The 27,135-nt window shown below is 42.4% G+C and overlaps 3 protein-coding genes and 2 long non-coding RNA genes across 12 annotated transcripts; 3 read left to right on the top strand and 2 right to left on the bottom strand.

Moving 5' to 3' along the window:
- Positions 1 to 35: 35 nt before the first annotated feature.
- Positions 36 to 2,563, bottom strand: ccdc197 (coiled-coil domain containing 197). Of its 2 annotated transcripts, none has more exons than XM_088401328.1 (9): positions 2,315 to 2,563; positions 2,199 to 2,241; positions 1,626 to 1,802; positions 1,383 to 1,540; positions 1,229 to 1,311; positions 891 to 1,063; positions 709 to 819; positions 425 to 541; positions 36 to 366 (listed from the first exon to the last, which is right to left on the bottom strand). In XM_088401328.1, the coding sequence occupies exons 1-9, from the start codon at positions 2,557 to 2,559 to the stop codon at positions 181 to 183; spliced, it is 1,293 nt and encodes a 430-aa protein (XP_088257454.1). In that variant the 5' UTR covers positions 2,560 to 2,563; the 3' UTR covers positions 36 to 180. The 2 variants fall into 2 exon arrangements, with proteins under 2 accessions (XP_088257454.1, XP_088257455.1); XM_088401329.1 differs by having other exon boundaries at positions 709 to 789.
- A 560-nt stretch (positions 2,564 to 3,123) lies between these two features.
- On the top strand, positions 3,124 to 8,309 carry LOC148385412 (ankyrin repeat and SOCS box protein 2-like). 5 transcript variants are annotated; one of them, XM_088401427.1, is made up of 9 exons: positions 3,124 to 3,220; positions 3,598 to 3,754; positions 5,540 to 5,709; positions 5,787 to 5,942; positions 6,012 to 6,257; positions 6,329 to 6,500; positions 6,576 to 7,146; positions 7,818 to 7,971; positions 8,060 to 8,309. In XM_088401427.1, exons 2-9 carry the CDS (start codon positions 3,627 to 3,629, stop codon positions 8,188 to 8,190), a joined length of 1,728 nt encoding a protein of 575 aa, XP_088257553.1. In that variant the 5' UTR covers positions 3,124 to 3,220; positions 3,598 to 3,626; the 3' UTR covers positions 8,191 to 8,309. The 5 variants fall into 5 exon arrangements, with proteins under 5 accessions (XP_088257553.1, XP_088257550.1, XP_088257549.1 ...); XM_088401424.1 differs by lacking the exon at positions 3,124 to 3,220 and adding an exon at positions 3,396 to 3,423; XM_088401426.1 differs by lacking the exon at positions 3,124 to 3,220 and having other exon boundaries at positions 3,469 to 3,754; positions 6,576 to 6,846; positions 6,910 to 7,146.
- Positions 8,310 to 8,405: 96 nt separating this feature from the next.
- fam181a (family with sequence similarity 181 member A) lies at positions 8,406 to 10,132 on the bottom strand. 2 transcript variants are annotated; one of them, XM_088401428.1, is made up of 2 exons: positions 10,089 to 10,132; positions 8,406 to 9,535 (listed from the first exon to the last, which is right to left on the bottom strand). In XM_088401428.1, the coding sequence occupies exon 2, from the start codon at positions 9,454 to 9,456 to the stop codon at positions 8,725 to 8,727; it is 732 nt and encodes a 243-aa protein (XP_088257554.1). In that variant the 5' UTR covers positions 9,457 to 9,535; positions 10,089 to 10,132; the 3' UTR covers positions 8,406 to 8,724. The 2 variants fall into 2 exon arrangements, with proteins under 2 accessions (XP_088257554.1, XP_088257555.1); XM_088401429.1 differs by having other exon boundaries at positions 8,406 to 9,532; positions 10,089 to 10,123.
- Positions 10,133 to 14,494: 4,362 nt separating this feature from the next.
- Positions 14,495 to 18,586, top strand: LOC148385410 (uncharacterized). The gene is made up of 3 exons (XR_015853068.1): positions 14,495 to 14,959; positions 16,211 to 16,352; positions 18,453 to 18,586. It is a non-coding gene; the product is annotated as an uncharacterized LOC148385410 (long non-coding RNA).
- A 4,798-nt stretch (positions 18,587 to 23,384) lies between these two features.
- On the top strand, positions 23,385 to 24,718 carry LOC148385409 (uncharacterized). 2 transcript variants are annotated; one of them, XR_015853067.1, is made up of 3 exons: positions 23,385 to 23,500; positions 24,219 to 24,295; positions 24,402 to 24,718. It is a non-coding gene; the product is annotated as an uncharacterized LOC148385409 (long non-coding RNA). The 2 variants fall into 2 exon arrangements; XR_015853066.1 differs by having other exon boundaries at positions 23,397 to 23,552.
- The last annotated feature ends 2,417 nt before the right edge of the window (positions 24,719 to 27,135 follow it).

Genomic DNA, 27,135 nt, shown 5'->3' with positions numbered 1-27,135 from the left:
ATCATTTCACATACAAAAATATTTTCTTCATAACCTTTTAGTTTTTATGACTCCGTTTGACTTTATTGTTAAAATACAATAGTTAAATATACCATTGCTTGACATTTTCACAGTCGTTAATATTTTAGGACACATCAATCGTCACAGCTTCATCAGTTTTTTTTTTTCTAAATCTCCACCTCAACTAGATTGATCGCTTGTCCTACTGACTTTACTCTGACTTTTAAGTTGCGTTTTACTGCCAAAGCTGCTCATGGAGGCCTTTGCTTTCATGTCGGTCAAAGCTGTTTTACTCGTTGCTAGGGAACCACACTCCATAAGTCTCCTCGCTCTCTTCTCTGTGTCCGCCTTGTCCACGAGGTACTCCTGAAACCAGTTATCCTTTAGTTGGACTCGAATTAAAGCTACCAAACTAATTTCTTACCTTCACCATGTTCATCATTACGGATATGCTCATGTTTTCCAGAGTTCCATACGCTGGCAGGTAACACTGCTCTGCGAGGTTGCTGATGGCCAAAATTAGGCTTCCTACTTCCTCAGCCTGAGAGGATGATATGCATGATGCTTTTAAATTCCAACCTTATTTGTTTAACAATACAATACATATCCTGCAAAAAAAAAAAAAACTCCTTTAAATGTAATAGGATTTTATTGTAGTGTTCTAAAAGTGCAGCTTGAATGTTTGCAAAGAGTTTCCTTGTGTGTGACCTTCTTTCTGGACTGTCCTTGCTCCTTCAGCAGTTTGTCCTCTTCCTGCTTGTTTTTCTCTTTCAAGCTCTCCAACTCCCTCTGAAGTTCATAAAGTTCTTTACTAGCCATCTAAGCAAAAGGTAACAAGTCAGGTCAGGTCAAGCTCCCACGTATGGGGAACGTTACTGGTGAAGCCGAACCAATTTGTGCAAGTTGTGTCCTCGCTCGATGGCGTGCAGCTGTTGCCTGCCCCGCTCCACCTCCTCCTCCACACGGCCCAAACGGCGGAGCAGCTGCTGGTGGGTAAAGCACAACGTCTCATGGCGCCGGATGATGGGCATGACTGCATATTCCGAGTCGGTCTCACGGTGACCTTAAAAAAGGCAGCACAGTTAATGCAGTGTGCTTAATAGCAGTCGGAGGTGGAATTTCTTTTCTTTTTTCTTTAATTTTTTCCCAAAAAGAAATTGTGTCCCTGTTTTTAATGGCAAAACACATCGTCTGTTCAACCCAAACATATTATCAAATATTCACATACCATTTGGAAGATAATCCAATGTTTTCATCAAAAAGTCCTCGTAGATTTTGTATTTGGATAGTCTCTCCTTCAAAATGAGCCTCCTGTCGATTGAAATGAATAAATATGTTACTGGAGTTAATATTGAGCATCATGAAAAGGTGAAAGCTCTCACTTAGCTCGAAGTTGCTGCATTTGTTTAGTTAGCTCCTCCAACTCATGCTGCTTCATTAAATTGTGCTCCTGCACTTCTTTATTCTGCTGCACAGCTTGATTGCGCTTCACTTCATTGTCACTCAGAAACTTTTCAAACTTCTGTATTTTCTCTTTTGTCTGTGCGAAGATGCATGTCACAACATACGGTAATAAAATCATATCTAAAGATGTAAATACATGTGTAGCATATCCGTAAACACACCTCTTGATATTTTATCTGCAGCTCAGACTTTCTTTGAGCCAGCTCCTCCACATTTTCCTTAAACTCTTCTCTTTTGAGTGCAAGAAGGTTGTTCACTTCATCCAGCTCGACTTGTTTCTTCAGAACCAAGGTCTTTTGTAGGGTGTTCACGCCAATCTTGAGGATTCTGCTTGGAGGCTAAATGGCAACAATTAAATTTATTTGCTGTATAATGGTGGTCGGCAAAATACATCTTTGGAAGCTTTTTAATATTCATGCACATGAGCTAATAATTAGATGAAAATACTCAGAGGTATGTATATATTTATTTTTTATGAAGGGCTGAACATCTGAGTCTAAGCTGATGGCTCTTTTATACTGCCCTCTGGTGGCTTAGGTGCGCACACCAGAATCCACAGAACAATATGCATTAAAAGAGCAACTAAAAAAGCTTTTAATTGTATTTGTCATTAAAGCTTCGATTAAGTATCACGTTTTGAGTACTATTTTTCTTTTAAAAAATGAAATTGCATGTTTACCTTCTATTTTCTTGCAATTCATATTGGTCACGTGCAGTACAAAAGTTCGTCTCACCTCAGTGACAACAGGTATGTAATTCACATTCTCCTCTCTTTTCCTGAGAAAATGAACATTGTGCATAATGTAGGGTGAGTTGAATGGGATTAGAATCAAAAGGGGAGCAGGCCTACCTGCAGTCATCGGGCTGAGTAATAAAAATGTTCCTCGTCTTCTTCTCCACTCTGAGCTTCAGCCGCTCGTAGTCCGCCAAGAAAGGAAACGTGTTGGTCATCATGTTAATTGAAAGTAAACAAGTGTTGACCACATTCGAACGAACGCTGAACGTTCCGGATGTTTTTTTTCTGGACGACGCTCGGTTGCCCAGAGACCACGACAGACTGAAGGGAATGTACTCGGGTCGGTTCTCAGTTGTCATGGCAACGTCCTCAAGAGGCGGAGATGTTTGCACTGGGGATGCAAATGACTTCCGTAAGATCGAAGGAAAACAAGACGAGCTCACACTCTGTTTTAAATCTTGGCTCCCAAGAAAAACCTCAACGGAGAAGATGGGCTCAAAGAAAAATCGCACCAATTTGCTAACCTTTTATCATATTAATGATGATTTTAATATTCTTGCTAGCTTGCATGAAAGAAATAAAAAAAACATTAATTTACTTTTGGCAAATCTTTGTTATACTATAGGACTATTGATGGAAATATTGTTTGTATTTTATGTTTGCCATTATTTATCAATTCTGCATTAGTCACATACTGAAGATAATTGAGCTTTTGAAAACACAAATATATTTGTGGTCAAAAGAAGTGACACAACCATGTCAACAAGTAAAGTTCATCCTGGTTGAGCAATTAATGTGGTGAGTCTGGTCAAGTTCCTCTAGCTGCAAATAGACACGCTTGAAGTTCTTGTTTATGTCACTTCCAGTTTTGTCGCAGGAAGCATATTTCACAAATGCTTTTGCAGACATAATTGTGAAACTCAAATGTGCATGACGGGCGCTGATTCATCACAGGAACTTTTTAATATTGTCTCCTGCTCGTGCAAGTAGAAGCTACTCTGAGTGATCGCTGGCACTGAGGTAAACTGAAATTTTGTGTGTAATACATTTTGTCATACATGCATTTTTGTAGAGATGTTTAGTAAATGTGTTTTAATGTCAAATGTCAACCTCCTGCTACAACATTTAGTGTTGCAATTAAGTTGACCAGGACATAACCTCACATCAGCTTTCCCTGTGGAGCAGCAAATGTGAGCAAACTCAGTTCAACATGTCCTTAAAAGGTATCTGTCTTCTTCGCCTGAGCTGCTCTCTGATGTCAACCACGGCACATTGCAGAGCTTTCATAAAAATGTAGTCTGATTTTAAGAGAGTGTGCACAAACTCCATAAATGGGCCTGTTGTTTTATTAATGCTTCACACATTTTTTTTTTGCTCTTCTCATCTTGCATCACCAGTTTGTAGGCAAACCGTCAGGACACACTGGATGGGGGACTGGACTTCTGGGATGATTGCAGTCAACAGATGTGGGTCTCTATATCAGAGACTGGACCAGGAAGGCAAAAACGGGCTGGCTGTTGACCTTTTCCCTACATCAGGAAACACTGTACACAGGTGAGCAATGCATGAGAGACCAACACACTCATCAACACATTTGGATTTCGTTTTGTGTGCGATTGTGAGTACAACTGCATACTAGTTGTCATGTGTTGCCCCAAGATGGCCACAGTTTGTGCAAATATTAAATGCCTGTAGGATTAAATGTCTTTGTATTCTTGTACAACCATAAATTAAACACTTGCACCATATACATTTTGCACTTTTGCTACCTAGAAGCTATGCAGGGTCACATGGGATAGCTGTAAAAATGCAAACACAAGATAACAGGTGAATAAAAAGGTCATTCAAAGAGCAAGCATGCTTTCTATAGCCCTGGCCAGGCTGATATTTTTTTCTGTGCGGGAACCAACACGAATGAAGTTAAGACTTCAGTTGTGGTTTACTTGAAAAAGTGTAGTACAGTAATCCCTCGTTTATCGCGGATAATTGGTTCCAAAAACCACCCGCGATAAATGAAATCCAGGAAGTGGGCAGGCTAACGAGTTAGCAGAAAGATGCTAATTCACGATCGCGCTAACACGTGAAAACGGACTGTAATGTAATGTAAACAAACATTTGGAGCAATACTACCTTGTCCTAAAGGTTAGACACGTTTCCTCAATTTAGAAGTTTTATTTCGACTTTTAAATGTTTTTTTAATTTGGAAAAAAAATCCGCGATGTAGTGAAGCCGCGATAAACGAAACGCGAAGTAGCGAGGGATCCCTGTATATTTACAAGTATGGGTAGATACAAGTACCACTGCATTAACAATAATAATAATAAGTTAAATCATGAGATAATTTATTTTCTTGAAAAACGCATCAGTGATGTATTGAATGTATGGTTATGAATGTCTTATCTTTTGAATCAGGGTGTTTAAATAGTAAAGAAAGCATGCAAATAATGAAGGCAAATGAATGGCGAGGCAGACAAGTCTGTGTTGTGTTCAGGCTTCATGTTATCAGAGGACGCGTGAGTGTCCTGACATATAAGGATGAAGCCTGCCTCACAATAAGAGCCTAAAATAATCTGAGCGACCACAGCTGATCCCCCACCACCACCACAACCACGCCTGCCTCCGCGCCTTTCTGCCTGCCCACCGCCGAGCTCGCTCGTCCGTCCGGCTGCGTGTGTGACAACTCAGCTGTCACCACCCAGCGTCAAGCCATGATGACCAAATTCAGCTATTACCAATATCTAGCGCAGTTTCGTCACAGCCGAACTAAATCATCTATCGGTAATAATCCTGATGATGATTATGAGGTAACGTCGAGACTGCAAGGAGACAGCAGGGGAATGAACGTGACGTCACACGCGGAGTGAGTCTCTTGTTCAACGCGTGTGCGTATCTATGCATGGCTTCCATTGTGCGGATAAGATATGATGACGGACCGTTTTAATATACAGTACTCCAAATTAACTAAATATTCATTGTTTATAGTAGGTATTACCTCTGCTCTGCCATATTATTGTTATTCTTTTTAATATGAGTATATAAAAACCTAAAAATGTGAAAGAAATCTGTAGAAATAAAGATTAAAAGTGCCATTGCAGTATATATTATAAAATATAACTGTATCTTATATTTTTTCTATCTACAGCCAGGTTGACCTTTCAAGTTTCAAAATTCTAAGTTGCCTTGTACATGATATACGTATATATGAATAAATGAATGAATGAATGCATGGATTTTATTTGTCTCAAACATGTAAACAATACATCAATAATTTTAAAAAAAAGTGAAAGTCATGTAAAATATATAAATATATATAAATATATATATTCATTTACGTTCAAGGGATGTTAACCCAGTGGTCCTGGCAATCCAAGTGGGGGATGTAGAGGCTGTTAAGAAAGAGGCAGCATCTTCTCCTCACAGTCTGATAAGGGAGAACAAGGAAGGCTGGATCCCTTTGCATCATGCAGCCTTCAATGGACAGCTTGACTGCTTGAAGACCTTACTGAAAGGTATCACCTTGTGTAAATATGTTCAAATGTTCACAAATGAGTCCCTCAACTGGTTTATGTGCTGCTTCCTGCTCCAGCACATCCAAGTTCTGCAGACAAACGCACCCTGCAGGAACAGACAGGCTTGCTGCTTGCCGTCTCTGGTGAACATTTGTCGTGTGTGACGTGTCTGCTGGAGGCTGGAGCTGATCCTGACATCAGCAACAAGAACAAAGAAACCCCTTTGTACACAGGTAGAGTAGCTCCATTATTTACCAAACAAGCAATGCAAATTATATCCTCACTTGTCAAATATTGTGCAGCCTGCAGGTTGGACAATGTGGACATGGTGAGGCTCATCCTCTCCTTTGGGGCCTCCGTGAATCAGCGATGCGCTCAGGGATGGACAGCCCTCCACGAGGCCGTATCAAGGAACAACATAGCAACATGTGACATTCTCATTGGAGCTGGGGCTACTGCTAACCCCTCCAACACATACAGTATCACACCACTCATTGTAGCAGCTCAAACGGGACGCTTGGAAGCACTGAATTACCTCATCGGAAAAGGTAATCACATATGTGTACGTATTAATGATTATGAACTGATATTACAAAATTGTAACTTTTTTCCATGTTAGGCGCTGATGTAAACATGCAGACTTGTGATGGTGTCACAGCGTTGCATGAAGCAAGTAAAAATGGCCACAAAGAAATTGTGGCAGTGTTGTTGTCCAAAAATGCAGATGCAAATAAGATGGCTAACTCAGGATTACTCCCTCTACACGTTGCAGTTCAACATGGACACCGAGAGTGAGTTTATTTATCGATTGCATGTGGAAAAAAAAACTGTCTATGACTCATATGACCTTGTGACTTTGTATTTAGGGTGGTGTCCCTGCTTGTCCCTGTGACTAGTCGCACTCGACTTCGGCACAGCGCCATCGGCCCTCTCCACCTGGCAGCCGAGCACAACAGGCCGCAAGTGGCAGCTGTGCTCCTTAAAGCAGGCGTGGACGTAAACGCCAGGCTAGCCCCCGCTCGCTCAGCACGCTACGTCGACGGACGCACGACGGCCCTCTGCTTTGCCGTCGCCAACGGCAGCGTTGAGACAACCGAGGTCCTCCTTAACGCCGGCGCTGCCACTGGCCTGGACCCGGTTAGTCCTCTGCTGTTAGCCGTGCAGAAGGGCAGCATGAGGACCGTGTCCCTGCTCCTGCAGAAAGGAGCTGACATCAACGCCAAAATCCCATCTTGGGCTACGACGTTCCCTGCGGTTGTTGCGCTCTGTATGGATAATCTGCCTCTGCTCAAGTGTCTTCTGGACAATGGCTGTGATGCCCTTTCTTGCTTCTCCTGCTCATACGGCAGAGGTCCTCATCCAGAACAATCCCACATGAGAAGTCTTGGCACTGTATTTCCCTTCAACTGCAATGGACCAGCACATGAAGCAACACAGGTACCACAATGAAGAACAATGTGAGACATCTTAGGTCAAAGGTGACAAAGGTTCTCACACTCTGTAGTATAATGAGTAGAAGTAAAATGAACCCCACCCACCCAATGAACAATTGACACCCCCAGCTAAAAATATTTGTGATTGCCTATGGATGCTGCAAGGTGGCAGCAAAGCACTTTTTTCTCACTTTGGCCTGATTGGTGAGTCTTTCAGCCAACACTGGAGAGTTGTCACGCCCGTGTCAGAGCACGCTTCCCTCAGACACACCCCTTCATTCCCATCATATCTTTCACCTGCTTCCTCTTGTTACCTTATGTATTTAAACCCTGCCCCTATGTTCCTCCTTGTTGGTGTCTACTGTTGTTTTCCTGTTCTGTCGTCTAGTTTTTCCCTGGTCAAACTTGAATTGGGTCAGGTTTTTATGCTATTTTTTTCCAGTTAGACAGTTTAACCGAAACATTTTACTATTGTTGTAAACTGACGACCAAAAAAAACAGCTGAATTAGCATTGTAAAACTTGCCTATGTATTTTTCCTGTTGTGTCAAAAACTGCCTAAAAAAGTTTTTTAAAGAATTTACTTAAGTACAGTCATAAAGCAAGCTTACTTGGTTACTTCCCACCACTATATTTACTTTATTTAACTTCTCCTTTTGTTTTTCCTCTCTTTTAGTTCTGTCAATGGATTTCAACACCAACAATGAGCCAATGGGCCGGACCCATCATAGACTTGCTGCTGGAGCATGTCGCTCATGTTCAGCTGTGCAGCAAACTCACTCAACTCTTAGAGAGCCGCCACGAATGGGTTGCCGTCAAGAGGAAGTCACGTGAGGCAACACACACATACACCCACATGCACACACACACACATCAAATTAGAGTGGATGGATATTAATAATTATTTTCTTTCCATAGTGTCACCTCGTCCATTGCGTCAGCTTTGCAGACTGAGTATTCGAAGCCAAGTGGGCCCACACAGACTGCAATCCCTCTCGAGTTTACCTCTACCAGGAAGACTGATCACATACCTCACTGTGATGGACTGATGATGTTAAGATGACATCTGGCATCTCAGCCATTAAGTACATTTCAATTTGTCTGTCTTTTTTTAAACCTAATATATCTCGTCTGTATAATATGTCTATTTATAAACTCTGTGATGTGACTTTCTCTCCTTTATGTTTTTTTTTTTATTATTATTTAAATTTCACAGGAACCCTCAGCGAAGGATAAAAATTCACTTAAGCCCACGGGACTTCTTGTGGGAATCGTTTATTTAAGAAATGAAAGCGGCTGTATCAAACATTACTGTGACTAAGAAAATCAATTCTACTCACATTTATATTTATTCTCATGATGAAAGAGACCTTGAGTATATATTTTTTTAAAGCCAGGTCTATAAAAATCCTAAGAATAGAAACCTGTCAACTTACTGTCTGGCATCAGAGAAAAGAGAATGAAGAAGTGCATTTTAGTCCTCTAAGGAGAAAACCAAAATAGACCCAAGTATTCCATTAAGTGCTTGAGGAAGAGTCTCATTATTGATTGCTGAGATGAACATAATTAGTCTTGTTTACATTTCAAATGAAGCCAAACACGCTGAAGATAGGGGATCTAATGGTGGGCTTGGTGGGTATCGGCTTGACCACCACATGAGTATGAATCGTCTGCCCACGCGGCTGTTCTACTCGTTCCGGCTCGGTCTTGCACCACAGTCCTAGAGCTGGATGGGGCACCACCATGTGGCCGTGGAGAATCTGTTGCTGTTGCTGGTGGTGGAACTGGAAAGGGCAGCAGGCGCACACGCTCAAGTCGTATTGAGAGTTCCGCTCCAATTTCAGCGCCTCTCTGGAGAGCGTGACCTTGGCGTCCTCATCTTGACCTCCCTTCCTGTGTTCTCGCATCTCCATCAAGGCTGCGTGACTTTTTCTCAGTCCTGAGTGGGAGTGCTCCCTCTTGCTCAGCTTGGGTTCCTCCCAGAAAGAGGCCGGAAGCTGACGTTTCCTCATGGGCACCTGCTCCACGGATCCCGCCACTTTGTCTGCGCTTGTTTGCACGCAGCCACCGCCGTTGCCCTTTTCTGGCTCCTGCAGACCCGCAATCGGCTTGGCGCACTGAGCGGACCTGAGCGGGTGACATCTCGGCACTCGAGAGTATTTCTGAGAGAAGCGTTTGAGCTGTTTCTGCAGGTACTTCCTGTGGTCCACCGAGCGTCTGCACGGGGCCGACTTATCCAAGGCCGCCTTGATGTCGCTGGAAGCCAGGTTGACAAAATTCAGCAATGTTCTCACCTCGCTGTCTGCATTTGCCATTTCATCCAATGCTTTTGTAGTTTTTAATTGTTGTTGAATCACTCCATGTCAAAAATGGTAGTCCATCTTGAAGAAGCTGCTTGAAGATGATATGAAAACACAATTAAAGGGTGCATTCTCAACTAAGGACAATTTGAGCACTATGTCAAACACGAGGCCCGTGGGTCAGATTCGGCCCACCACATCATTTTATGTGGCCTGCCCTGCTGAAGCAATTCATATGCATCTACTTCATGTTTTGTGCCAAATTTTATACCAAAAATGCCCATTATTATAACTATATATTGAGAACATTGTTTCTAAAGTTTTTTTTTTCAATTAAACAATACAATTAAAAAATAATAATAATAAACAATCGAACAATTTCATTCACTTTTGATTTCAAAAGTATCCATTTGTTCTTTGTATATAATGGGAAGAACATCAGTGACAAAAATGAGTCAACACCCCTAAATTTTAGTGAACCGAACATGTATTAATTTAGAATGTGAAGCATAGCCGGAGAACATAAAGAAAAAGCCCACAAATACATTCAAAGGCCTGTGCAAAGATTCAAACCCTGAACCTCCACAAAAAGAATACCACAGCTACACAATTTAATTTCATTATGAAATAATAGCATAAATACTCACCTCTGCTGTGTGGATGCGGCTCTGTCCTGCAGCCTCCAGCCTGTATTTGGGGGGTACTTGACCAAGCTGAATGAATATAAACTGCTTGTAGTTACGGTGCTTCCCTTGAACCAATCAGCGACCTCAGGCCCCTCACAATGGACCACAATCAGCCTGCGAGCGCCCTGCTATCCAATTCTTCTCCATCGCACATTGTTGTCATGGAGATGTTGAGGTTAAAAAAAAATTCAACACTTTAGCAACAACATTGTTTACCTTTTTGTTGTTTTTTGATTACATTAAAAAATAAATACATCACTTGACCTCACTGATTGCGCCTAATATGTATAGATGTAAATAAAGTTGCGTTTGCATTTCCAAATTGCGGCGGGAAGCGGAGGTGGAGGAGGAGGGGGCGATCTAAAGAGTGCATAACCATGGAAAGGGGCTTGAGCGCTCAAGAATCTTGTCTTTCTGTTTGCCCCCTCAATCGAGCGGCACAAAGGCTGAATTACTCATTCAAACCCGGCGGGACAAAGGCAAAGGGAGCCTGGATAGCACTCCTGCATTTGTAGTCAAACATTTAGAGACTTAAATCGAGTCGTCATGAAGGAGAAAGAGTGGGACAAAGCCCATAGAATTGCCATCAGCAAACATTTTCCTGTGTCATATTATTGGGGGTCTCCATGGCTCCCCCTGGCCGGTGGACAATAGCACAAGCTTGCACACTCGAGCACTGTCACCCTGCCAACGGCCACAACAAGGGCCCATGCAGGACAGGAGGAGCGGAGGACTTCTCTGCGGGGAAGGTTGCGGTGGAGGAGGAGGAAAGGCCCACTTGTGAAATGCTAATTGGCCTTCATCCCCTCATTGATGTGGAGGAGCAAGGACAGAGCTTTTGTGTGGGACACCTTGCGTTTGAGTGGACTGTCTGAATTTCACACAGCCGAGTTGCAAAAGTCTTGGGACACGCCTCTTGATGTGCGGAGCTGCTGTTGTATGGTAAAAAAATATTCATATAAGTGTCCCAATACTTATGTCTTTTATCTACTGACAGCGTGATTGATTATCTCTTTCAGTCACTTTTTGGCAAGTGTGAGGAGAGTCCAACCAGGTCAATACAGGCACTCCGACTGGTCTGTACCTTTTCAGACTGTGCATGGTGCTTTGTGTGAGTGAAGCAATGGGACCCCATTGTCCGACACTGGTCTTCTTTTTCTTCTCCGTGCCTTCAGTTCTGTGTTTAGCTGAAAAGGATCAATTAACAATGGGAGCTCCCCCAAGACATCCACCCAATGGGTCCGTCCGCACACTCCTAAGACTTTGAAGTGCAAGAGAATGAGATGAGTGGTATCTATAAATTTTGTGTGAGTTCAGGTGGCTTTAACTTTTAAACTAAATCTTAAAGACATTGGACGCATTGGATAGTGGGATAGTGGATGTGACCTTCATGGATAGTGGATGTGACCTTTATTGTTGAAGACTGTAACTTTTGTGCAACCTAAAATCTATAATCCAGTGTCTACATAACAAAAAAGCAAAATATTTTACTTGAACTATTAACCTAGCCTTCATTCATCTTGCAGTACATAATGAACCTAAAACTAAATTGCTTCAGAAAATGGTTAAAATTACAATTGCCACACAAATTTATTAATAGTATCATACACTGTAGATTCTAATTAGATTGTCCAAATTCAAAAAGTTTGAGCTTGGACATTAAAGCAGCCTCAGCATTATCTTCTATCTTGCAGCATCCATTGACGTCAGCTACCTTTCTTAGTCGCTGGAGCGTCATTGCTTAAAAATAGCACTTCATTGATCCCCTGGGAGTAAATCAAGTGTTTTTGTTGCAAAAGAAGCAACTCAGATAAAAAAAGAAAAGTTGGCATAGGCATTCAATTTATGAGCTTCCTAATGGAAGTTAGGTCATAACTTTGATAAGAGAAAAAGCTTTTATAAGACTTTTATCGCTCGGTGACATTGCATTAAAATAGACGCACGCATCAGAGATAGACTGGAAAGGTTGCAATAATGGACACTTTCCTAGAAAATGTCAATCGAATTCCCTACAATCAACGATAAAATTTTAAGATGAGCAATTTAAGAAAATTAAAATACATTTGAGCATGTGCGTTGGACAATGAACAGTAATTTATTGTTGCATTTTAGGCATGTCATGTGCACATTTTGCCACAAGATGGCACCCCACTTCCACTCTCATCCGTAACACCGAGACATAAACTAACTAGTGCATCAGGAATTTGTCTTTTGTTGGACTGTACAGTGATCACCAAATGATCTTCTTGGCACTGGTGTGGAAAGACTTGGCAACGACGCATAGTAAAAAGCAATTCAATAAGAACGTTTCCTTATGTGACTTGAAAAAAAAAGGGGCAGTGATGTACGGTAGATGCTGAGGCTGCTTGTTAGATTAGAAGGAGGAAGAAACCAGGGAGGATGGAGTGCTTTTCGTCTTGTCAGATAATCAATAATGGGACAGACTGGAGGAGAGAATGGACGAGCGGAACCGCTGGGTCGACGCTTTGCCCGATCCAATTCTGTCCTTCATAAAGTCAGTAAAAAATAAAATAAAACAAAGCTCAAATTTTGTTTTGCTCAGTTTCATGTACAGCAGGACAGCAAATGAGCAAAAAAGTATATTTAGACACTGGGCTGCAAGAAACACTCCAGAGTTGGATGCTAATTTGTTATTAGGCAGATTGTTTGTGTCACGTTGGGCCTCAAAAACGAAATGTAATGTTATAGAAATGCATTTATTGAAACCACAGCTAGTAGTCCTCAAAGTGCTGTCCTGTACTTTGCTTTCTCAATTATCAACTAGCTTTATTAAAAGTGACACGAGCAGAGAATAATCTAACCTCAATTTCCTTTAAGCCATTTCCATTTTTTGGCAGGTCAGATGAAAGATATTTTAAGATTAACCTGAAAAAAGAGGAAAGATGTCAATGCCAAACTTTTTTTGCTCATGAAATGTAAGTCACCTATGTGTCCCAGAATCCAGAGTGTGAATTGCTGAGCTGTGTTCCAATAAGGACACACTGTGATGATCAGACGTCCTTCCATCAGCTCTTGTGTCGCTGGCAGCACTACAATGAACACCGAGGGTTGATTCGCACTGCGAATGCCGCGTACACTAAATGGCTGTGGCATCATTTCATAACTGTGTCTTGGGAACCCTACTGGCCGGCATTGTTACGCAACAAGCTGATGACTGAAAAAGTACTGGGAAACGTTGCCCTGATAATTAGAAAATACATGAATAAGTCTTTATTTGCGAGAGAATTGATGTGAAAACATCGCAAGGGAATTATATATGCATCGAATTATTTTGTCTTTATTTCTAGTGAGCAGCTGATGTCATGGACTGTTGTCATATTTATGAATGAAAATATGATAACATTCACCACACCGCTCATGAATCTGTCTGCCTGCGCCTCGATCGAATTCTCTAAAATCATCTTACACCACCTACGCCACAAATTAGACCTGCTTCCAGCAAATCTAAAGTTTGGTCTACTTTCAGCCACCAAATTTTCAGGTGTACCAAAGATGGGTATGAGGAACAGAAGACCATGCATGGCAGCGCACTTTGCAAAAATCCCCAAACAAGTGAAATGAGGCTTGCACTGGCATGAAAATGAAGATGCGCTAGTTTTTAATGCCCAAGCACACGAGCACTAAGAAAATAGCGCCCATTATCTGCGTTGACTTCAGAAGTCCCACTGCATTTTGCGTACCAGCATCACCTCTATCCTAAAATAAGAGCTTGTTTGTGTGTGTGCGTGTGTGTGCGTGTGTGTTTTTAAAAAATAAATATCTTATGAATATCTCATATATGTCTTGCAGCTGAATGCCAGGTTACATCAGTGCTGTTTATCCCAGCATGCTTTGGGACATTGGAGTGTTCTAAGCAGGCGCACGCAGCACAAGGCATCGAGTCAGTAGGCCTCTCTCACTCTTTTCTCCCTCTCTCCATTTATCTCTCTGTCTTTCTCGCTCTCTCCACTTGACTTTAATTGACTTTCGTCATCCTTATGAACTCCGCACATTGTGCACAGGCTATATTGTTGATTGGTTGGAGACTTTTGGCAAAGGGTACATGCACCCACACACGCGCACGCACAGACACACACGCACGCGCACTAGGATGACTGATGCTCCCAAGTGGCCAAACCTTGTATTTTGGCCAACAGAGAAAGAGGAGGAGGAGGAGGAGGAGGAGGAGGAGGAGGAGGAGGAGGAGGAGGAGGCAGCATCAGTCGAACCCTCGGTTCTGCCCTCCGGACTCACCCTGCACGCACTACAGATAAGTTCAGAGGAATCCTGCAGCACCGTCTCTCTCTCTCTCTCTCTCTCTCTCTCTCTCTCTCTCTCTCTCTCTCTCTCTCTCTCTCTCTCTCTCTCTCTCTCTCTCCTCGCCTTCAACTTCCACGGCTTGAGTGGCCCACTTGCACTCCTGCTGGCAGCCGAGGAAGGGATCATGTAAGGCATCGCACAGAACCCCCAAAAGCGAAACAACAACAACAAACCAGAATTTAGAGCGCGCGCGAGAGAGCAACTTTATAGAGATGTGGATCTATTTGGGTGCTTCGCCGCTCGTCATGCCACCGGCTCGCCCCGTCCTACGCTATCGACACTGGTACTATTGCGTCGCCGCCGATTTGGACTAGGATCCCACCCGCTGGAGGAGGAGGAAGGTGGTGTCCCGAACACTTGACGCCCGTGCTGTGTGGATGCCGCATCCGTCCGGATCGCCGAGAAGAGCGCCAATTGGAATGTCGCTCCAAGATCTCATGCCATTCACTATAAGTTGTTGGCCTCTCCTCTTCGCTCACTGCCTTCTTTCGCTGCTGTTACTCTCATGTCAGGTAACATGCAACACTTTGTTATTCATCTTTTTTTTTTTTTTTACACACTACACAGAGGATACTTATTTAGCTATTCGGTCTCATCACAATGCTCACAAATACGTGCTTACTTTGCATGGTATTTATTCTAATGTAATAGTTATTTACTTGCATGATGATTGACTTCAAGTGTTTCACTATTTAAGGTGTTTGTGTTTCTATTTTTTGTCACATGACCCACTCAACACTAAGAGAGGGTTCTCAGTGTGATAGTACTTCACCACTTAGGATGCCACAACAATGAATGTTGCTCAATTTATTGTGTTTGCAACGACTGACTACCTATCTTAAAGGAAATTATGTAACCAGATTATTAAGAACACCTCTTAGTATGATGTAGAGCAATATTTGCTCTGTTTAATTTTTTAAAATGATAACAGTACAAATTGCCTCTCAGCTAAAATCTGGTTGTCAAAATATTAAGAACATATGATTCATTCCAGAACGGTGCACACTGCAATAACAACACCACAAAAATAACCATATTGTTGAATTTGTATCAAAAATGAACATGATTATATTTGCAAAGGCTGCAGCTCTTGCATTGCCTCTCGAATCGCTAAATCGGGTTGCCAGAATTTTAAGAACACCTCTTAGTACTTCTTCTCCACACAAATAAACATAATAAATTGATAACGTCCCAAAAACTTTATAAAGGCTTTGTCACGTCGCTAAATGAAGCAGCCCCAAAAAATTAGGAGCACATTCACAGGTTCAAATACATCGTGCAGGTATACCTAATGTTGTGGCCGGAGAAGGTAGTTTCTGCATGTCAGGTTGGTGATGACGCAGCTCATGGCACACAAATATCACCAGTGGGAACATGGAGTGTTTTTCCCCGACACTATTCGTCAATCTCAGTTGTGTGCAGTAGGCATATGCAAGTGCTGAGTAGTGTAACCTGTGCCCCCACGCTGCTGCCTACAGATACACGGTGAGCTGTTGCTCACACGCATGCACGCACTGTTAGCAGGGTTCACGTGTAATGCGATCTGCTTGAGTTTGCAAGTCCACCCACTCGCACTCCTCGGGGCGGCCTGCTGCCCACTCTGTTGGTGGGTGGGTGGCTTCTTACAGCTGGAGATGTGCTACTATTCCGCCAGTCACAACAGCAGCGGGAGAGAATGCTGAGTACCAGCACGTGTGTGTGTGTGTTGCGACGAAAGCGTTTCAGCATTTTCTTTTGTTCCCCCATGTCTTCCTGGTTCTAAGGGAGAACTCCAGAGGTCATGCTCACAGACCGTGGCAGAGAAAGTTAGCCAACAGTGCCAGCTGGCGTGCCACTGTCGAAGATACCCTCCACTTCCCCCGCCACCGCCTCCCCCGCCTCCCCCGCGACTACTGGGCGCCACAGGTAAGAACTCCAACATCTGTGCTTCTCTTTCCACCGGGGACAAGCACAAACTGACTTTGTTATTCTAGTGAAATCTGAACACAGATGTCTGTACTTTCTACTTCTTACACTGGCTAAATAGGCTTTTTTCAAACTTCACAGATGATGACACAATATATAAAAAAAAAAAAATCAACCTTGGTTGAGTTCCCGATTGAGTGAAGTCATGGTGACCTACAACAGGGACAATAGCAGGGAAGATTATCAAAACCATTTCAGCAAAGCTAAAGGAAGAAGTTGCTTTGATAACATAAAAGCTAGCTAGCACTTGATTAAAAAAAAAAAAAAAGGAAAACCCTTAAGTGTGTGAGTACTTTTGCCATCTCTGGCTCTCTGCCATGGTTCCATGCGACCCGCCTCCTTTCGTGCAGAAATGCACCATCCGTCCTCTGGAGTTTTTGCACGTGTACGGCCGTGCATGTGATGGAGCCAGCAGGATGTTGACAGCAGAGCTAATTTATGCTGGGCTTGACTTTGGGGAGTACCCAGCTGCCTGTGAGATTCAAATCTTGCTGGGCCGCCAAGCTCGCTGGCTCATTGCGAGGGTTGCCCCAGAGGACCCCCCTCTAGCCTGATTAAAACACAGATGACTTAATTAAATTAGCGATAATTCGATCAAGAGAAGAGGCTAATGAAGCAACACATTTTTTGTTTTGAAGTTGAGCTGGAGGCGATAAGTGTGTGTTGCCTGTTGCAGCAGTTTTTGTGTCTGAAATCCACTGATAGTCCATAACATTTCTGAAAGTGGATATGATTTGTACATAGTCTCAAGCCCCGCTAATGAACAGCGCGCTGAAATATGGGCGACAGGCGTTGCTGATGATGCAGCCATTGTGAGCTGTTAGTGCGACTCTTTAGAATCACTCACCCTGAGCCCTTTACATGAGGGCGGATGAGTACTTCATCATCAGCAGACAGCACTGGAAAGGTTTTCATCAATCTGCTCCAATGATTTTTTTTTTTTTGTGTTTTCCCTCCTGACACACCAGTGGACTCCCCTTGAATGAGGAGTCATAGAATTTGTGATTGTAGTCAAGGTCACCGCTCAAAATGCCGCCAGGAGCAGCTGACTGAATGTTCAGTTTTTGAAACTGACTATGGCAGTCGACAAGACTAAAAACCTTTTTCGTTTTTACTAGGCGTCATCTAACACACCTTTTTTTTTTTTTTTTTTTCAACACACTCTTGATGCTTTAAAGCAGGGGTGTCAAACTCATTTTTTTCGCGGGCCGCATTGTCGTCATAGCTTCTTTCGGACGGCCATTATGACTGTCAACCCAAATAAATTATATACAGTAAAAGCTACAAAACAAATTGACAAATAACTTGTTTTCAAATCAAATGAGTAAAAACTAGTCAAATATTTAAAAAAAAAGATATTAAAAGCGAAGACAATTTGCAATTCTAGTAACGACACGAATTGAGGCACAATTTTTCTTTGCGGGCCACATAAAATGATGTGGTGGGCCGTATCTGGCCCCCGGGCCTTGAGTTTGACACCTGTGCTTTAAATCCTTTACACTCTATTCCATGTTGTGAGAAAATGCAAGTGGGCCCATTTAGTGCGTTTTAACTCCTTTACAAGACTGTTTAAAAAAGGGTGGAAACCTCATGAATAATTCATGTGATGGAGTCTAACTTTAATCCTAATTATCATTCTATTCTTTCATCTCAGGCCTGAAGTTTTGCACTAATGTGAAGGCCATGAATATGCATGGACGAAAATACAGTCTCCCAAAAAAAATTCTTCAAAGGAACGAGTTTAGCGGAGCCTTTCCTTAAACGGGAACCAATGGGGGGGTGACAAAATACTGTATTGTAACATTGACTGAAGGGAGTGTTTCAATTTGGAGCGACTAGATAGATGCATTACATGTTCAAAATTGCTGATGCGTACAAGTGAGTCTTCCCGCACAACTAATGTGTAGTGTAAGAGTGCTTGTGTAAGAGAACCTAAATGATTTATAGTATTGTGTCTATGGATATCATTGAGTCTTAAACACTCAAACCAGGATCTTCAGAGTTGAGTCAAGTGTCTTCTGGGCTTTTTCTTCTCTCCAGTGCCAGAACCCTTGGTGCCCTTGGTGAGACCCTGGTGGTCAGACATGGACTTTGTCGTGCTGGGAACAGTGGGCTGTGCCTCGGCGCTCTTCCTTCTCTCCGCCATCATCATTTGCTACAAGGCCATCAAAAGGTCGGTGGTCACTTTTCTTTAATGTGTTGCCATGCAAATGTTGGATAATAACAACCAAGGCAAACATGAGTTATTTGTGTCATGTCATGTGAAGATTGAAGCAATATTGACCCTATCAGAACTCTATGGGGGCACACTGGGTTCAAAGGTTAAATAACAGAATCGGTTGTGAATGTCTCAGAGGAAGAGTAATGATTTGCAAACACTGCCTGACTTTGTGATACACACTTTTGCTTTTTATTTGCGTAAGTGAATCTCACAGTGGCGGCTGGACACACACACGCACTCTGGATTACACGTTAATGTCGGCCGACATTTAATAAACACACATACACACAGCAATTACCATTGCATGCATGTGAGCAACCATCCATAAACATCTTGACATATTTACGCACCCGTGTGAGTGTAACTCCAGATGTGTATGCTAAATCACAGACTTGTTTTATTTGTCCGTGATATATCTGCTTTGTTGTACGTTATATTTATTGAACTATATTAAGCCTCCCTCAGCAGAACTCTAAACAACAAATAGGCAAAGTCAGGAGGCGGAAGTAATGGGTGGTTGGCTCACGAATTCATTATGGCAATTCTCCAGTCACCCCCACACCCCTAGTAGCCAAGAGGCTCCCATTTTATTTAATTTTTTTAATGCAGCAATGGCAGAAAAGTGTTGTTGCAATTCAGGCTCCATCCTCAAACCCAAGTCATTATTTATGAATTAATTTGCGCAGTCATTCACTTGCAAGCCACATCTTTTATACATGCAAGCGGGTTGTGTCCTGAAGCCCTGTGGGCTCCAGACTGCATGCAGACTTCAGTGCCATGCCACTTAAAACCAGGTCCAGTCAGAGCTCATTACGCATTCATTTGTCAGCGACAAGCAATCCAAGGATAAATGGGCTTCCTTGAGCATTTGTCACAGCTGCCCTAATCATTTAAAAGTCAAGGGAGAATAAATGATGCTGATGAAAAAGGAACGATAACCTGTTCTACGGCAAGGACGGACACGTAATTGCAAATATTAAGCTATATTTAAAAAATTTAAAAGACCCCCCCCACACACACACACAATTAGAAAAGTTAGCACCTATAGTGTGTGACATACTCGAGATGACCGACACATCAAAAACACACAATAATCCATCAATAACTAAAAGTGTCCTCTCCCAAAATAAGTGTCCTTATAGTTCGGTGTGCCTTATATAAGGAAAAATGTTTTAAAATGGGCCATTCATTGAAGGTGCGCCTCATAGTCCGGTGCGCCTTATAGTCCGGAAAATATGGTAGTAGTCGTAGTCGTCGTTGTCGTAGTAGTAGGAAGAGAAAAAGCTAACTGTTCGCTTCTCTGTTACCCACCTTGTGGTTACCGCAGAATCTATGCAGAAGGATTTGCAATCTCAGATAATGATGAACATTAATTAACATTTACAATTGTAGGCCATGACCATTTTTAGGCAAAATCACGCTTAACACACGCCACACCACAGGTTAATTGTCTGACAGATTACAGACAGTATCTTCAATTAATTCCACTTTGAGACTTTGTGGCTCCTATGACTTTTTTCATGCATCCTCAAAACAATGCTAGTCAATACCAATAAGAGAAGAACGAGCCATATCCAGTTTATATATAGTTCTTCCATGCCCTCGGTGCTTCAGGCTTTCCCAAATAAAATCATCTTGACGAGGGCCAGGGCCAGAGCACCTCAGATAGCGAGGAGGTGCGGAGTCGGTTCTGCAGGCCACAGCCCTCCTGGCCTTTTCTTATTTTTTATCATCTTTGTCTGCCACTCATCTGTCACAAGCAAAGGGCCGGGCGGGGGGGGAAGACGAAGAAAAAACACTTCCGCACTATTCTATTCAATTGAGAGTGCACAGCAGCAGCAGCAGCAGCAGCAGCAACAGCAGGGAGGCTGGTGTGTGCAAGCATAAAGAAGAGGATCAGACACATGCTGCCTCTCAGTGTTGCCGTGGCATCCCAAGCAAAAGACATGAAGCTGCTCTCCCTCCCGGCTGTCTGCCAACCCAGAAAGCCAAAATAAACAAAGCTCAGCCCGACGTGCTAATGGAGCGAGATGCTTTTCCTAATCACTTAGCGCTCCGGGAGGCTTGTCTAAAAGCGGATATTACTCCGCAGCTGCTCCCGACCGATTCAAGGGCAATGCAGTACATCCAAGAAACTTGTTAAATGTTAAGCTAGATGTCATATTTCATCATTTAGCCTCTCATTTTGAAAACTAATAATTCATGACAGATACCTACAGAAGGACTCTGTAGAGTTGGGAACTACAGTGTTACTATGATTTCCAGATGGTAATCGCAAACAGCACGTATCACATGTCCTGATTTCACGACGACCCATAGCCCAAACTTCAAACGGGACTGTGTGCTGTGATTGCACAGCTTTCCTATCAAATATTCATCTAACATGTGAAGTGTTGTGTTGCCACCTGGCACGTGTCAACAGCTCGGCATCCATTATTGAAAACCTTGGTGCGGGTCCAACGGAGCCTCAAGAAAGCTCTGTCATGTCCACTGACCTCAAGCAACATGGTCAATGGTGTTATATTGTCGGAATGTGCCGTGCAACAGTTGCAGCTCAATAAATTCAAGAATGATAAAAAAGTACATTTGTTGTCAGCACGAAAAAATCAGTACTTGAGGAATGCCAGCCAGCGGCCTACTGCTGGTTCCAATTTTAGAAAAAAAAAAAACTGGGTCGGTGTCATCTGGTGTAAATATGTTGTCAAGCAGATGACTCGCTCTGGAGACCCCCGATGTGAATGTTACAATGACTTCAATTTATTCTATTTTCTTGTGCATTATTTTTGTCCAGTCAGATAGTCAATTTTGGGGTTTATTAGCTGCAAGATATAACTATCTAAATTAAATTAAATTAAATTACATTAAATTAAATTAAATCGATATTACAATGTAAGTGTTTCACTATGTGTGTCGTAAATCATGATATTATATGAGTGTCACTTTTTAAATTGAATCACTGAAATGACATTCAAATTAATTGATGGATTAAAATCGAAAGTTGTGAGATATAATATGGCCACTAATGACTTTGTTTTCAAACTATGAGAATCCCCCAAGTGCCTGTTTGGTCCCTTTGAGAAAACCATCAGTATACAGCTCCCATGGCCGCAGTCACATGCTCCACTCATCACCCACACAAACAGAATGTGCTTTCCCATCTGGGCTGGACTATTATATGTCTTCGGCTTTTCCAGGGTCCTGCGGGGACACGGCGAGCAGCATCTGTTCCCAAGGAAGCATACGTCATTACTCATTCTTTCTTTACAACCCAGCCATTAGCCAAAAGCTCCACTAAAAACCTCAAACTTGAATAGTAAATGCGCATATGAGAGCTGAAAATCTTCTACATTTGTTCATATTTATTTTATGCAGGTGTTCATCTATGAACAAATCTTTTAATCCTCTTTGCGGGCTCTTAAAAAAAAAAATAACACACCTTGAGTTGCCGGTAATGCACATTACAAAGTAAAGCCGTGTCAGCCATCTTCATAAAATCTGAGTTCACACAAATACAATATTTCTAAAATATTGCCATATGAACATATTTTTTGTTGCAGATCTCAAAAATCCACAAACTGCACAACCAATACATAAATAATACATCATGGAATATAATACATCATAATTGTCATAGCGATACAGTTGTTGCGAGCAACTTAGTTCGAAAGTACTCTCTTGGACGACACATCCGAGCGGGAATCCTGAGAAGTCGTTTTGTGCATGAGTGGCGGAGGTGGTGACAGCGCAGACAGCGCCAAGTGACATAATGGTTTAACAGGTGTGACAAATTCACATTCCAAAACGGGGGCAAAGTAAAAACGAGGTCTGACGAATCATCTCGACAGCGGGAGAGCCTTCAAACAGAGTGAGGGGGCGTCGAAAAAAAACTCTTGGAAAACCAACATGCTAAATGCGGGATTAAACTAACCATAGAGGACGACATAGCAGGCGAAAACCAAAATGGGGTTTTCTTCCCTAAATTATGTTGTTTAAAAAAAATTAAGAGACCGCTACTACACTGATTTGAGAAGGAGGGGTCAAAGTTGGATCGACCTTTAGAAAGACAAGATGTGGCTCAAGGCTGGAGAGGACACTGTACGCCGCCAAGCGGGACAATGACTGTACTAACTGTATTCACATGTGTCTCTTGAGTTACATAAGCCAGCAAGGCACAGTACACTGGACAAATATAATAAGCACAGAAGCACATAAGAGCACATAAAAGGAGCTTCATTGAATGATGCTAGCCGAGCCTTCAATTGGTCCCGTCTTTTAGTTTTGCACCAGGAGGTACTTTCACGTATGGATGGATGTTATTCCCAGTTTGTTTGGACAGCCGCACACGTAGTCATTACTTAGGGGAGAGATTGCATCGAGCAGTCACGGGAGGTAATTGCCTTACCGCCTGCGTCGCAATGCATCTTTCCCTTGCCGCAAACGTGACCTTTGAACACAGGCCCTTATTAGAAGGCATCGACGACACCGGGGAAATGAAATAAGCGACTTGAATAAGTCAAAAGGGCCTTTTTTTTTAAATGGCGTGGCCTTTTGCCTACATGGAATGTTGACCGCTATTGATGCCTTGATTTGCTAACAAAATGAAACAAATTACATTGAACCCAATCGGCTTTTGTGAATTTACCGATTTGGTGATTGTTGATGTGTCACGTGCCGTGCCAGAGATCAACTTCCCTCAGCCACACCCCTTCGTTACCGTAATGTCTGTCACCTTCGTCCTCTTGTTACCTTGTGTATTTAAGCCCTGCCCGTGTGGTTCTCCCTGCGGGTGGCTATTGTTGTCACCCGTCTGTGTCTGTACCTTGTGTTCCTATCCTGTTCCCCCCCAGGTCTTGTATGGAGGCTCACGGTCAGATTCTGTTCTGTGTCTGAGCGGACTTCTGTCTGTCTGTTTGCTGGCCGTGAGTCTCCATCCTGTCTGTGTCTTCGTTCCCCACCTATCTTCCTTCCAACTCACTTTTCCCTTCAATGTTCCAGCTGCATTTGGTCGCCCTGGCTTCACTCTTTTCTGACATGAGAACCTTTACTAACTCATTGTGTGAAAAATTGACCTAATTGCAGTTTTTATGCTCAGACAATACAACATGTGCTATATTTTTCTTTATATTGTGCTTTTGCAACAGCTTTTACCGTAACTGCTTTACAAAAACATCACAAAATAATGAATAATTTTTATATTAGACTTTGATGCAATGTCGCTCTGGGCCAAGCAAATATGTTAAAGGAGGAACTTCATGTAGCCCATAGGTGTCAAACTCTGGTCCTCGAGGGCCACCATCCTGCATATTTTATGTTTTGCTCCTCCAATGCACCTGATTCAAATGATTGGGATCAGCTTTTGCTGATTTAGGATTTTTTTCCACTCAAAAGTGTCTCTGATTGGTTGATCTTCCTCAGACGTGCTGTTTTCTTAATCATACTAGAAGTTCAAAATGGTGTCAGAGGAAAATTGAGGACAAATGAAATAGAAAATGGATGAACAAATGGATTTTTATTCTTTAATTGCACAACTTTTGGGGCCTTTGGAGATTAAATTCTTGTATCATGTCCTTGTTTTTGTTTATCAGGAAACCGCTGCGTAAGGAAGAGAACGGGACAAGTCGCGGGGAATACGCCATGAGCATCCGCACCAAGAAGGCCATGGGTACAAACAACACTGTGGTATAGACTTGACTCCACCTCGGAGCAGGAAGTGACAGGTCATCTTTCAGCCCCCTTGTCCTCATTGACCCCCCCCCCTTCTCACCCAGAATCCAAGTTGCAGGAAACCCCTCCTCTTCTGCTTGGACCCCGGACACCAGTGAGCTGAAGAAAAGGTGGAAGGAAATGCCATGAAGGCAAGCGAGGATGAAAGTCCCCCCACCCCACCCGATGTGTCGCTGAAAAGCATCCCAGCAGGCTGAGCACTTGCTCTTAGTAAGAGCAAGTGTTGCTGACAGGCTGCCATTCTGTCGGCCAGTCTGCCTCACATCCAGACCTCGCGTGTGCGATCCAAGCGCAGACAATAGAAGGGCCCCGCGGTGCCATCACACACAATAAATAACGTGCATGCACTTTTGATGGAGAATGCAACTTTTTTCTTTTTTCTTTTTTTTTTTTAATATATCCTACTTTGTTGGTTTTGCATTTTTTGGAGGCAGATGCCATGCAGGGGCATGAGCTGACTGTCACTCCTGGCTCGGAGACGTGCATTCATGACTATGCAATTTAAAGAAATCCATATTTTGAAAAGAGCGAAAAAGAGGAGACAACATCGACACGTTCTCAAGACTCAGTGTAATATACTTATTCATCTATTTATTTTCTCTATTTATTTTTCTACCAAAAGGGATATTGTACAGTCTCAGCATTGTTTCTTTATTTTATTTATATACAATTTAATTTGGCCACTGGTGTCGTGGAGACACCGATGCAGAAAACGGCATCGCTTGTTCGTCTGTGTGTTTGACTTTTTGTTTGTCAACGTCACGGTGTGCTTCGGTGAATGCGAGTTCTTTCTCTATACTGCATTGCACGCTAGTCCGCTTTTGATTTTGGAAAAGTCAACTCAGTACACGTTCTTCTTTACAAGGACAGTGGAGCCTCTAAGGTCCAATGCAATCCATTCCGGAACACAAGTAGACCTCTGAACTGTTTTTAATGCATCTCAGAGGAAATGATTAAAAAGTCAAATGTTCCAGTCAAATTGTTGCCATCATAACAATCTGCACAAGCAATGTTTCCAGTAGCGTATTGTGTTAAAACTTAAATTTCCCCTCTGGAGATAGATAGATGATCTCATCTTATGTTGATCTTCTTTAGAAAGCAAAATAGTTTAATTTCAACACGTCCCTCAGCTTATAAACATTCTCCTTGAGTCCTGTGATTGTTCTATATTACCATTAATAAGTTCCATTTTGCACTCTATGGTTATCACATTTGTCTTAACCATGCAAAAGAATAACAGAAAACCCAAAAAATGCAAACTTCTGAGGTCTTGCGTCAAACTCAATTTTCCAAATTGATTTAAGAACATTTGATTTTAGAGGTTCCACTGTCGCAGAAGTGTTGTGTGTGTGGATTCGATAGTCTTCATCTTTCTATGTATGTCACCGATAGTCTTCATCTTTCTATGTATGTCACCGAGGACTCATCCTCCATCACCATAGAAACCGAGGGGCTGACCTTGTGACCGATGAGCGACAGGACGCTCGGCCAATAGTCAGAGATCAGGTTGCGCCCGTGTGTGTTTGCGTGTGTGTGCTGTCACAAGCATCCTCGACATCTCTTCTGGAAGAACACAACTGAGCTGGACTGGGGCATGACTCAATGCTGCTTTGCACTTTTTCGTTTTTCATCTTAATTTAATGTATGCGTGTGTGCAAAATGCTATCAAGTTTAGTTATCGGCTAAATCTGTTAAAAACAAAAAGCTTGCATTTAGACATGGGCAGGTAGGAGTCAACAAGCAGTCCTCAACCTAAACTGTGTGAGAGACGTGATGGATGCATGAATGTAAATATCGCTATTTAAATATTTGCCTTCTGGACTGTTAATTCATGCACAGGAACATGTTTATACATACGTCAAAGGAAAACAACGTGCTACCATTTAGACTCGTTAATGTTGTCATGTTGATGGAACAAGCCATTAATGTATATATGGCAATCGATATTCCAAACACACACAAATGGACACACACACACTTTATGCATTACAACAAACAGACAGATCGATGTGCATACGTTGATATCCTTGCTGAGTTTTGTAAATAAAAGTGTACAGAACAACAGAGTACCTTTGATTATGTTTAAAGGATGCTGTTGCACAGGGTTTTAAAAAGAAGCGTTATATTTAGCCTGTGCTTGGTCTGCTCCGTGTGGTGCAGGTCTGGAGCTGGGCCGCTCCCCTGTGGTGGGGCGAAGGGGTGGGGGAGGGCATGTGCTAAGTCTGTCTCACACGCTGCATCTTTAATGAACTGCCATCAGCAGACCTTTTCCAGCCTGCTATGTCACAAACTACTAAATGTGCAGGTCACATGCTGTATTAATGATAACGTCAACGCCGAGGCAGCAATCAAGTCAACATTTGAAGTGGAGCTAAATAATAAACAACATTTGAAAGTAGTGTCTTGTTGGATGACCTGAGACACCATTTAAAGATTTCATATCAGAGAATTGGACTGTCGTTTTGGTTAAACTTCAAATTTGACCACTTTTGAGCCATTTCACTTCAATTCCGCTACATTAACGATGAACAATAACAATTTATATTCTTAACCAAGATAAACCTGTGTCCCCTGATTGTATTGTGACTCTCACAGTGCTGTTTTTCGCAACTGTATACTGCAACTTAACATTTTGTAGCTCTCTGATAATGTAAAAAAAAAAAGAGCATTCTTTATAAAGCTGACACCACTTTGAGGTCTGATCAGGTAGGTGTGCTTAATGTTGTGGCTGCATACATGTCCCGTATAATGATTCCGAGGAATGCTGAAGACTCAATG

This window comes from Syngnathus floridae, chromosome 16, assembly GCF_059516105.1.
Source record: "Syngnathus floridae isolate MCC-2025c chromosome 16, RoL_Sflo_1.0, whole genome shotgun sequence".
Classification (NCBI taxonomy): domain Eukaryota; kingdom Metazoa; phylum Chordata; class Actinopteri; order Syngnathiformes; family Syngnathidae; genus Syngnathus; species Syngnathus floridae.
This window is presented reverse-complemented; position numbering and strand designations above follow the sequence as displayed.